Genomic DNA, 12,764 nt, shown 5'->3' with positions numbered 1-12,764 from the left:
CAGATATAGTCACATTCTGAAGTACTGGGGAGTTAGGACTTCCACACATGGATTTTGGGGAAACACCATCCAACCCAAGTTTCTTAACAAAGAGATCCAAATTGTCATTTATATGTCTTAAAAGATTTTGGTTCTGTCTTTGGGGGAAAGCGTTATAGTGTCAAATTTATACAGGTCACATAGGGAGGAAGAGTGACAGTACAGAGTTTGCCTGGAGTCCAGACATTTGATCACAGGCACCTAGTTTGCTCTACTCTCCCGGTTTTATGCATCATGCTCAAACAGCCCTTCGCTCCTCACCCAACAGAATGCTTTGTTTGAGAGGGCAGGACGTTTGTGTGTGTGTGTAAAAATAAACATTTAATGTATTTCAGGTATCTGGCAAAGTATTTTACACACCAAGTCTGACTTCATCCTCACAAGTCTGAGGTAGGGATTAATTCTCCCATTTTTCAAATGAGGAAACTGGATCTCAGAAGTAACTTGCCCAAAGTCACTGAGCCACAAATTACGTCTGACTCCAAAGACCAACTACTTTGTAGTGTGGTTTCCTGGCTCCTATCCTTTTCTCAGTTGAGACTGTGGGTGCTGCAGAGCTTTTGCCACATCTGGTACTTTATCAAGCTATGGCCGTCAACATAGCATCTCCACTATGACACCAAAAGCACAGAAAACAACAGAAAAAAATAGGTGAGACTTCCTCAAAATTTTAAAAATTTGTGCACTGAAAAACACTATCAAGAAAGTGAAAAAAGCAACTCACAGAATGAAAGAGAACATTTGCAAATCAAATATCCAGTAAGTGATTAGTATCCCAGAATATATAAAGAACAACTAGAACTAAATGACAGCAAAAATAATTAAAACTCGGGCAAAGAACTTGAACAAGTATTTCTCCAATAAGTACATGAAAAGATACTCACCACCACTAATCACTAGGGAAATACAAATTAAAACAAAATTAGATACCACTTCACACCTATTAGGATGGTTATTATTTAAACCAACTAAAACATAAAACAGTTCCTTAAAAAATTAAATATAGAATTATAATATGATCCAGCAATTCCACTTCTGAGTATATACTGAAAAGAACTGAAAGCAGGGGCTTAAACAAATAATTACACACCAATTTGATAATATTACTCATCACAGCCAAAAGATAGAAACAATTCAAATACCCATCATCAGATGAACAAAATGAAGTAAATACATAAAATGGATTATTCAGACTTAAAAACTAGTGATGTCCTGATACATTAATACAACATGAATGACTTGAAGACACCCATGCTATGCGAAATAAAAGACACAAAAGGACAAATATTCTATGATTCCATTTATATTAGGTACCTAGAATAGTCAAATTCAGAGAGAAAGCAAGCAGAAAAATGCTGGGGCTGGGAAAGGGGAGAATAGAGTTACTGCTTAATGGGTAGAGCTTCTGTTTGGGTGATGAACAAGTTCTGGGTAGTAGCAATGGTTGAATAATAATGTAAATGTGCTTAATGTGACTAAACTATACAACTTAAAATGGTTAAAATGGTAAATTTTATGTTGTGTGTATTTTACAATAATGAAAAATGTGGCTAATGTGAGGAATTTTTAATTTCAATTAATTTAAGTAAGTTTAAAAACTGATACTTGATTCAGTTATTGGAAAATTTTACGTAAATTTGAAACATATGTAAATTTTATAGTATCCATTTAGAAGTCTAGAAAAATATAATCTCACACATACTTGATATGCCAACTTTGTTTTCAAGCCTAGGGCAATGTTAATATAGCTATATCCTTTCACTACCATGGGAAAAGTCTTCCATTTTACACCTCAAGCCTAATTTTACATTGTAAATTACACAGCCTACCTTTAAATAGTCTCCAATCACACGTAACTAATAAGCATCTAAATATTTATAGAATACCTACAGAAACACAAGCTGAATTCATGGAAGCATATATGAAATCAAAAGTACATGCTAATACCACCAAAATGGTTTTATTTTTGTCACTGACAACATGCACAACACTGTGATTGTATCATTACTTTGGTTTCTTTAAGTATTACTTAAGTATGCATTAAAAATATATGTTTACATTTAAGAAATGTAACATACTAAAGAAGTCCTTAGTAAACATAACTCAATATATTTTCCTGCTTTTTTCATACATAAATAACTTAATCTACAAAGTCATAAACAATTAAACTATTAACTTTAATGGTCTAAAAGTATATACAAATTTTGGAACTTGACAAGTGTTCTCTAATGATATAAATAACAACTTGCAGTATTTACAGTATCGATTAGCAAATAAATGACTTATCATCACAAGTTCTTATTGTCTCCCAAGCAATTCTCCCAACAGACCTTCCAGTGCACTTGGTAAAGATGCCATGCATTTAAAAAGTCAAATGTTCAAAAGACTAGATTTTTAAAACAGTACAGAAGGTTGCCATTTAAATATTACTAAGCCTTACTAAAATCATTTCAGTTTGTCTGAGGAACAAAAAAAAATGCTACTAAAGAGTAAATGCTTATACTATCATTTAAATAGAAGCTAACAAAATCCAAAACTAAATCAGATTAAATTTGTATTAGTCCTGGGAAAAATATTCCATGGAAATTCTGTTACAGGAACAGAATCAAAACTTATTATGAAGCAAATTTTGATTAGTTAAAACTTTATAGTAAAAATAATGATACACAAAAATAATCTTAGAAGGAGATTACAGAACATTTGATCATTTAGTTTGTTTAATGACTGGAAATCTTTCTTCCTTCAGAAAATAGTAATATATTTGTTGAATGATAGTTCCTGTTTAGTGATTAGATAACCACTAGCTATGTACTGAGTTATTAAATAACCACCCAAGATATATCAGGTAAGCACTCAAATTATTTTTATGTAATAAAAAGAATTTTGCATGTCGAAAATGTTTCATTATTTTCAGAGTAAAAAACTAAGGGGAAAAACCATTCTCAATATTCTCATTAAATGATTCAATCAACAAATAATACTAAGCTAAGTACTATCATTAGTTTTAAAAATCTAAGTTTCTAAAAGTTTTCTTTTTCAACCAATACAAAACTGATCTGGTTCACACAATTAACTGCCAGACAAACTTTATGTTTAAAAACTAAGTATTCTTTGTTAAAGAGATTAGAACAAATGTTTTCTGTGCTCTTAAAAAAAACAAGATCCTGATATACTTAATGAATCTAAATAAAAATTCACAAATGGTGGTTGAAATTCTGTCAACTTTCAGCCCAATGCAACATAAATCCATAGTAATTTTGCATAAACAATTTAAAATTAAAGTTTATAATGGAAATGTCAGCAGTCATAACTACTACATTACTACTAATGGGTTCCACTATACTACAAACAGGCACAGCAGCTGTGCACATCTGATAGACAGACTGCTTAGAAAATTAAAGCTATCAGATCTATAAATAAGGAATAAATACGAACACTGTAATGCCAAAGCATTAGCGCTGTTTAAAAAAGATGTGACGTAAACACATCTGATAGTCCTCTCTGTAAGCCACTTTTCAATGATTTATAAAGCTATGGTTTTATAATTCTTTTAAAAAGGAAAATGTTGCTACACTGCTGAATGCAGTAATTTCATTGTACATTCTTGACTACAATGCAATCTTCAAATCCTCTTGCAGAGCTTGACATCTCATTAGGATTTCTCCAGAAAGTCAGCTTGCCATATTTTCAGCAGCCTATAACAAGAAAGTAAGATTCATTATAATAAAACCATGGAAATAAATTTGTCAATACCACCCTATCATTAACAAAACGAATCCTCCCCAACATGTACCAAACCAGTTTTATCAGGATAATGCAGGGGTTTTCATTTTTGCAGTACATTAGAACTACCTTTTAAACTGATGGCTAGGCTAATAGTAGGGAATTATTTAAACAATACAATAATTGTAAAAACATATTACTATTTGAAAAATTAACCTATAGAAGATCTTATCCACATAGTCTATTAGTCTGTCTGTTTCTGCATGTTTATTATAGTGTGAAAAGGAATTAAGATGAAAAAAGACTTCTCTGTTACGCTAAGCTGGAGAAAAAAAGGGCAAAATAATCATAATGAACTCATGGCTCATCCTGCTTCACCTATACCACCAACCATTACACTTTCCATGATTATTCTGTAGAAATTCCCAGACACTATATCATTCCATCAATAAAAATAAGGACTTAAGCCCTGGCTGGGTAGCTCAGTTGGTTAGAGCATCATCCCAATACGCCAAGGTTGCAGGTTAGATCTACTAGGTGGAAAAACAAATTGATGTTTTTCTCTCTCTCTAAAATCAATAAATAAAAATTAAAAATTAAGTTAAAATAAGGATTTAAACAAATTCTTAGTGCCAAATATAAAAATGTTGATTTTAAATAAGTTTAACTTCAGATATACACGGTAAACTTTTAATTCATTTACATTTCTACTTCCTAATTAAAATTTGCTTTTAAGTTTAGTCTAATTTCAGAAGTCTTTCATAAAAATTCCTTATGTATTAGGAAAACTACAGATAACTCAATCTGAAACATTCTCAGTCAACAGAACCTATCTTGTTTTTCTACATAGTTGGCTATTCTAAAATAGCTGTTCCCTTCTTTGGGTTTACTAAATTCACAAGAAATAAAACCTAGCTTGAAAATAATATGACTTATTCTAAGAACCCTTATAGGTTCTTCTATCAGCTTTGGCCATGTACCCTTTAGGTACTCACTCTTTCATCTTCCTAATCCCATTCTCGGTATCATCTACTTCAAAGAAGACTTGAAATAATATATATATATAATTTTAGGATTTTTAAAATTAAAACACCTTAACTTTAATGCAGTTTAATCTGTCTTGTCCCATTCCATTTTCATACTAATTTTAGAGGTTCTCCTCCAAGATACAGATAATGTATCAAGTAGGATACACTGAAAATGAAAAAAGTATTTTCACTTAAACTAAGCCATCAACCATGTGTAGCATTCACATTATATGAATGCAGAACTATTTTCTATTCGAAAGGACAGCAATGCATCCTAGAGACCTATATAGTTACCAGATGGCCATTAAAGACTCCAAAAATTTGTAAGCACTGGCCCTGGGAAAAACCAGTATTAGTAGTCTTCTTTTCCAAATTTTCCTTTTCTGCGCAAGTTTATTCCTTTCTTTAGGATGGGTAGGAACATTGGACTTAATCCCTCATTTTTCTCTCAAATTCTACTGTTCCAACATCCTCATGCTGCAGGAGACCTTCCTACACAGTGAGAGATACATCACTCACCCTAAGATATTAGTAATAATACAGGGCAGTTAAAACAGAGAGAGCAAGGCTTCGTGTATAGGAATGCATCAATAATAGTATAATTCAAGGCACCATAGCACAAAGTAGAAGATACAAAAAAATAGGTCTTGCCTAAAATTTCTAAAATTACAATATGTAAATGATTGCTTACCCATCAATAGTAGCACCGAGAAAACAATACAAAAACTCAGTGTCAATAAAAGTATCATTCATAAAAATAAGGTCTATTTTTAAAGAAATGCATCTAATCGATAGTCCTACTTATGCTGTGGGAGATACACATAAGGTGACCTATCTATTGCTGTTAAGAAACTTATCTAATTGGGTGACACACAACTAGCTTTTACTACAAATGATTTAAACAATATCAATATACAAGTCTGAAAGAAAAAGGCAAAATAATTCTAATTACTAGGATTTCGAGGTAAAGACAGAATGCAGCAGGAACAGTTTCTCCTTACCCTATTTTTCATACAAAAAAAATAAACAAAAAAATGCAAGAATAAAATTCATTAGCAGCAACCACACAAAAAAGGGAGAACAACCTTATGCCTATAACTCTTTACCAACCAGCCCCAACCCTTACCTAATAGTAAATAGAGAATAAACTTTAATCTAGAGAGAAGCAACCTGAGGAAGGTTATTTTTTAATTCAATAAAATTAAGTATAATACTTTTATTTTTAAAGTAGCATTATACTATCTAGAATGCGTTCATTAACTATTATCACTGCTTATCTCTTATGTGATCTCTTATTTTTTTATTAATTTGAGAGAGGGGAAGAGAGAGAGAGAGGAACATTGATCAGTTGCCTCCCGATGTGTTCTGACAGGGGGTTGAATGAGCAATTTGGGTATGTGCCCTGACCGGGAATCAAACCTGCCACCTTTTGGTGTATGGGATGACTCTCCCACCAACTGAGCCACATCAGCCAGGGCCTCTTGGGTTACCTTGAATGACTTTTTTTGGTCTTCTTTGTATCCTATGATTTAAATATTTTTAAATTGTGAGCATGCATTATTATTTTAATCCTCATCTAAGGACATGTTTTTCATTGATTCTAGCTAGAGAAAGAGGATGGGACAGAGAGAGAAACATCAATCAGTTGCCTCACAAATGCGCCCAACAGGGGATGAAACCTACAACCCAGGTATGTGCCCTGACTGGGAATCAAACCCAAGGCTCTTTGATGCACAGGACGACGCTCCAACCAACTAAGCCACCCGGCCAGGGTAAGCATGTATTATTTTTATAAAGATTATACAGATTTCAAAAATTACTTTAAAGAAAACAAAAGTTATACGTAGCATTTCTTCTTTGCTAGAAACTTTCCAGGATTTCCTCGCCACCTAGTTTTAATGGAATACTGGCATTCTGTTTGTAGATTGTGGTAGAAATGTTTTAAAAGGCTTTGTATATGCGTGAGACTGATCTTCCATTCAAATGGGCAACACTTTTTGTTTCTTCCTCCCCCCCACCCTCCTGCTGTCACCTTTTATCACCTCTATGCCCTCTTCTACCCCCACCCACCCCCTCTCCCTCCCACAATCACCACACTGTCAAATGGGCAACACTTTCTGATTTGTTCAACTTAATTATTGATTTTGCCATATCAGACTATGGCTTACTGGGTGTGAAATAAACAATATGCTCAAAACTATGCTAATTAGTTAGTTCTGAATCTTTTTCTTACTACCATGGGTTTTATTCTAAGAAAATGCTATGCAAAATACTTCTGTCAGTCTCTCTTGCACATTCTTTGCCTCTGGTTCCTTTATAGCACTCAAACTGCATTACAATACAAAAAACTCTACCTGGAAGCAACCTAATATCCATTCACAGTAGAAAACATAAATAAATTATATTTGTACAATGAAACATTATTATAGTGAAAAGGAATGTTGTACAACTACACACATAAGCGAACCTCACGAACATGTTAAATGAAAGAACCCAGTAAAAACATTGTGCTGTAAGATCCATTTATATCAAGTTGAAATGGTAAGATTCCATTTATATCAGTTTATAGAATTAAACTGCAGTGTTTAGAGATCCATGCTTAGTTGATAAAGCTGTTAAAAGAAAGTGTCTACCATAAAAATCAGGACAGTAGTTACTGGAGGGGGAAGCAGGAAGAAGTCAATGATGGGGGGAGGATAAGGGAACTTCAGGGTGCTGGCAATGAGTCGCACAGATATGCTCTTTATGATAAAAGAGCATATGTTTATGTTTATGTTTACCTTTTGTTATTTTAATAATCAAAAAGTTTAAAAAAGCACAAAACCAACAACCGAAATCACTGAGACTTATTGGAGAATAACTTAATCTGAGAAGGGTAAGCTACATGTTTTATATAGTTCTGTTAAAGAAAAGCCACTTGATCCTTAGAAGTTTTAAAAAGGGCTAACTGGGAATCTCAGCATTCTTGTATGGTGAGTTAGTGCTACATAAACTTGGAAATAAAATCAGGAGATTTTAAATCATAGTGTAAAAAAGAGAGGGAACACTTTTCCTGTTCCCAATCTCAGCAGTTAAAAGGTGCTAAATTTGAATTTGACAAAAGATGGTCCTTGGGCCCATGCTGGCAATGCAGTCCAATCGCCTTCAGCAGTCCCCGGTCTGTGTGCCCTGCTGAGTCATTCTTCCCTTTTTTTGAAGGATAACAGCCAGTTAGCTCTCTTGGCCAATTTCCTGCCTGTGGAATGCCAGAAGTCTGACAGCTTTCCTTCATTTAGTACTGTACATGTCCCTTTCAGTCCAAGCTGGCAGTGTTTTGTGCTGCAACGGCTGATTGCATCTATGAACCCCACCTAATCACTTCACCAAAAGGTTCCCCAACCACACTCCTGTACTTATCTCCAGAATGTTCCATCTGGATAGGCTTAAAATTTTCCAAAGTGCTGGTTCCTTTTTGCTTACTCATTCCCTCCCCAATTTCTCATTCCTTTTACATTTTACTATAAGCAGCAAGAAAGTATCAAACTACACATTCCACACTTTGGAAATTTCCTCAGCTAAATATCCGAGCTCATCACTTAGAAGTTTTATTCTCCTTCCAAACAGCAGAACATAATTCAGCCAGTGCGCCTTCACTTTATAGCAAGGATAGTCTTTCCTCCAGTGCCCAAATGTTCCTCATTTCTGTCTGAGATTTCACCTGAAGCACTAATGTCCTTATTTCTCCCAAGATTCTGTTAAAAATGAATACATATTCTCTACGATGACTGAAACTTTCTCTATAGCTCTCCTTCCTCTCTCTGAGCCCTCACCAGGATCACCTTTAACATCCATAGTTCCACCAATCGTCTTCAGGACAATCTGTTTAGGCTCTATCAAGTGCATTAAAACCTTCCAATCTCTATTCATTACCCAACTCCAAAACCACTTCCACATGTGTAGGCATTTCTTACAGAAGCACTCCACTTCCCAGCAGTAAACCTGTCTTAGATTTCTAAGGCTGCCATAACAAAGTACCACAAACTGGGTAATTAAAACAAAAGAAATTTATTCTCTCACAGTTCTGGAGGCAGAGGTCCAAAAATAAGGTGTTAGCAGGGCCACCTACTCTCTGAAGGCTCTAGCAAGGGATCCATCCTTGTTTCTTGTGGCTTCCAATAATCTTTGGCCTTCTTTTGTCTGTAGATGTCATCTCTCCAATCTCTACCTCTGTCATTACATGGCATTCTCCCCTCTGTTTGTGCCTTCACTTGATACTTTGTCTATCTGTGTCTTGTCTTATAAAGATAGCAGTCATTAATTCATTATGATCTCATCTTAATTCAATTATACCTGCAGAAACACTATTTCTAAATAAGGTCATATTTACTGGTACCGGACCTGAGCATATGTTATTTCAGGCAGATACAATTTTACCCATAATACAGGGAAAAATTCTAAACACAATTGGAGCCTACTAGGAAAGAAAAAGAGCACGGTCTATGATAGTAGTGATCTGAACGTATGCTACACTAGGCCTCTTCTGCTCTTCAGAACAACTTCTGATGGTGATCGAAGTTACTTTCATCATGTTTAAGATCTTTCACGTAACTTCATCATTAATCATTTTCTAAACAAAAGCATCTTTATTTAGAATGAACTAACAACTGTATCTCTACCTTTAGTGCTTCGGTGGCCTTGCGAAGTTCCTTAATAACTGACGATAAAGCTTCTGGGTTAATTCCTTGTTCACAAAGCCGTACACAAATAGACAGAGTCTCCATATCTAAGCCAGTATTCAAAATTCTTGAAATCTCAAGCAGAACTGAAAAAATAAAAATTTTAAAACAAAATTTTACATTTTAAAATATGTACAGAATACTTTTGTTTTTAATTCATATGATACTGCAAATACCAAAGAACTAGTATAGCATCCTTACATTTGGAAATAGGCATGCTATACTGTCTTGCCCTTACTTAGCTCTAGAAACTTAAAAATAAACTTACAACCTCCCTCCACACAACTGCTTTTTACATCTTGGTTTTTATTCCCCCACTCATTTAATATCTATCTAAAATTTATGGATCATTATCAGGATTATTCAGAACATTTCCCCACCTTTTATATTCTTTACAATGTAATTTAGTCAGTCACATAACATTACATTTTATGGAAACACCATACATTACTTAAAGTTAGGTAGCTCTCATGTTATCTATCCCCCATTAAAATAATACTGCGGTACGTATCCGTAAATACTAACTTAATTTTTTTTATTAGGATAAATTCCTGTAAGTGGAGCTGCTCAGTCAGTAATATATATTGAAGGCCTTAAAAATATTTAGAAACTTTTGCAATTTAACAGAGTATTCGTGTTTGTTGAATCTAAGAAAAACAAAAGCTTATATTTTTAACTTCATTTTTGTAGTACTTCATTTTATTATAGTTTATAAAAGCAACTGTCTTTCACACGACCAACACTATCATAGAGAACCACAGGAAGTAAATACATTGGCCACAATAAACTTTGTTTTAAGAATGTTTTAAGTCAATGTTTAATGCATTATCTATTGTTTTCCTGTATCATTTTTCCCTTGGTATTATTCTTAGGAAGTTATTCCCCATGCAAAGATTATGTAATTTTTCACCAGTATTCTCTTCCAGCATGTGAAAGCTTATTTAACCTCCTCCATAAATATTTAAATATTTAATTCCCTAGAGTTTGGGTGGAAAATAGAATCTTCAACGTTTCCTTCCAGAAATACGTCAGTTGCCCAATACTATTTATTGAATGATCTATCCTTTACCACTCAATTAAGATGTTACTATTATCATATAGCAAAACTCCATATACTAAGGATTTGTTGTATGTGTATCTTGTGCCAGAGCCACAACTTTAATTATTAACTTTATATTGCATGTAGTGGGTTAAAGAAACCTTTGTTACCTTTTATTATCATAAGCCCTTTCATTCTCTCCATGAACTGAAAAATGTTAATTCCAAAGACAAATTCCATTTGGATTCTGGCTTGAATTGCATGAAAACTACATATTATTTTGGGATGAATGGACAAGTTAACATTATTAAATCACCTATTACTTTAAGTCCTCCCAAAAACTTTTAATAGTCTTCATGATGTTCATGAGATGGGCCTTTCCCAATTTTTCTTACCTGACATTCATTTTCATCTCTATGTAGTCACACTTTAGTTCCACCACAGATAAAATTTGAGTATTCTATTCAAATGGAATCTGTGGCCATACAACTAAGGAACCTAAGCACAGCTGAAATAAGAAAACTGACTGGAAGTGAGGCCTCATTCTCTCCAACCTGTTCAAAAAACACACTGGTTTCCAAACAAAGATATGACAACAATGTCATATACATAAAGTTTCTATGTACATAAGTCCACTTACAAAATAAAGCTAATAAGCTGTGATTCATTAAGAAGGATGTGAAAACAGGCTAAATATGGTGTTAAGAACAGAGTTCTACCTTTCAGAGAAACAGAAAGGCAAATACTTGGTAAATAAAACATTAGATGAAAAGGCTCTAATAATATAAGTAATTCTTTGAAAAGGAAAGCAGCAACTGGTGCAGAAAAAGCCACACGTCGTATCTCACGTCCCCTAAGGAGATGACTTAGGAAGTGGTGACTACACTGAAGGTGGCAGAGATGTGGCGGGAAGGCTGACACTGCTTAGTAAGAATCCCATGAGGTTGTTTTCAGAGATAGAGGCTGATGTGGGTATCCCCTGGATAAATGCAAAAAGCAATGTTTAACGCTCATCAAACAGTCACAAAGGTAGACGTGAATAAAATGGAGAGAGACAAAGACATCTCCAAAGAGGATGACATCTTCTATTACACAAAACTAATACAGAATCAGGAAACGTATCACTATAAGTCAATAAATGCAGCAACAAATAAAGAGAAGGTACGAGTATAGTAATAGATACCAAAAATCACTTGAGCAAATACTGCTAATAAAGCATATATTTTAAAAAACAGAAGAAAGCGAAAAAAATGCAGTATCTGTTAATGATCACCTTCCTGGTTATCTTAAACATGCCCGTTATAACCCTAAGAGGTAACCTCATTTTTACAGAAAAAAAGCAGCAGGCTCAAAGACGTCTGAGTAGCTTGTCCAAGCTCCCCACCAGAGGCATAAAGCGGTAGAGCCGGCATCAGGGGGCAGACGGGGTAACTCCCCGCAAGCGTTTTCCGTTCTCTACTGCGGGTGTCGACTTTCACCCGCGTGCCTCCGGGCGGGACAACAGGTAATACACCCACAGCCCCCGGGCACCGTCACGGCTCCGGGACGAAACTGGGGCAATTCCGATGAAGGGGCGACTTGTTCATTCACTGGATATTTTAAAAGAGCCTACCCAAGGGCCAAGGACAAAAAAACAGCAGTGACCAAACACGGCCACTGTCCGCTCGGGGATTACAGTCTTGCTCGCAGTTCGGGACTCACAGGAACGGGCGCCCGCACTGGACGAGCGCCTCGGGCGGGACGCGGAGAGGGCAGGGAGGCTGCCACGCGGACGCGGGGCCCGAGGACCAGGCGCGGGAGAGGGGCGTGGCGAGCGAAACGGCAGCCGGGAGGTTGGAGGCACCACGGGGTCCGGCGCAGTAGACACTCGGCACGCGTAGGGCTGACGCAGGGGCCGAAACGACGTGCACGCGACAAACTACGCAGGAGCCAAGAGGCAACTCTCCAAACAGGGGGCCATCAGCCCTGCGGCCCTGGCGGGTCCCTTATGAGGATCTTCAAAGATGCCGTAGGTGGCAGAAAGTGGATCTGAACTCCTCCTGGGCTCCTCCCCGACTGGGAGCCTTGACTTTCGGAAACGGAAGCGAGGTAAAGCGGCTGAAACGGGCACTCACCGTCCATGGTCTCCCTCACCGCATTCAGATTCGCCGCCGCCGCCGTTGCCCCGGCGCCGCTACTACTCGCCATGGCGGAGGCCGAGAAGGCGGGAGAAGGGTCTGA

The 12,764-nt window shown here is 36.1% G+C and overlaps 1 protein-coding gene across 1 annotated transcript; it reads right to left on the bottom strand.

The window, feature by feature from the left end:
• Positions 1 to 2,197: 2,197 nt before the first annotated feature.
• MZT1 (mitotic spindle organizing protein 1) lies at positions 2,198 to 12,743 on the bottom strand. The gene is made up of 3 exons (XM_081130747.1): positions 12,659 to 12,743; positions 9,446 to 9,591; positions 2,198 to 3,734 (listed from the first exon to the last, which is right to left on the bottom strand). Exons 1-3 carry the CDS (start codon positions 12,729 to 12,731, stop codon positions 3,711 to 3,713), a joined length of 243 nt encoding a protein of 80 aa, XP_080986873.1. The 5' UTR covers positions 12,732 to 12,743; the 3' UTR covers positions 2,198 to 3,710.
• Between the last annotated feature and the right edge of the window lie 21 nt (positions 12,744 to 12,764).

This window comes from Miniopterus schreibersii (assembly GCF_964146895.1).
Source record: "Miniopterus schreibersii genome assembly, chromosome: 2".
NCBI lineage: Eukaryota > Metazoa > Chordata > Mammalia > Chiroptera > Miniopteridae > Miniopterus > Miniopterus schreibersii.
Note: the sequence above shows the minus strand (reverse complement) of the source record. Positions and strands in the feature narration are given on the sequence as shown.

What these genes read in the sequence shown, in the direction of transcription:
- MZT1 (XM_081130747.1), bottom strand. Translation starts at nt 12,731, where the DNA reads ATGGCGAGTAGTAGCGGCGCCGGGGCAACGGCGGCGGCGGCGAATCTG. An exon ending in GGTGAGGGAGACCATGGACG is followed by an intron (nt 9,592 to 12,658) that starts GTGAGTGCCCGT and finishes TTATTTTTTCAG; the next exon opens with TTCTGCTTGAGATTTCAAGA. An exon ending in AGGCCACCGAAGCACTAAAG is followed by an intron (nt 3,735 to 9,445) that starts GTAGAGATACAG and finishes TTCTTGTTATAG; the next exon opens with GCTGCTGAAAATATGGCAAG.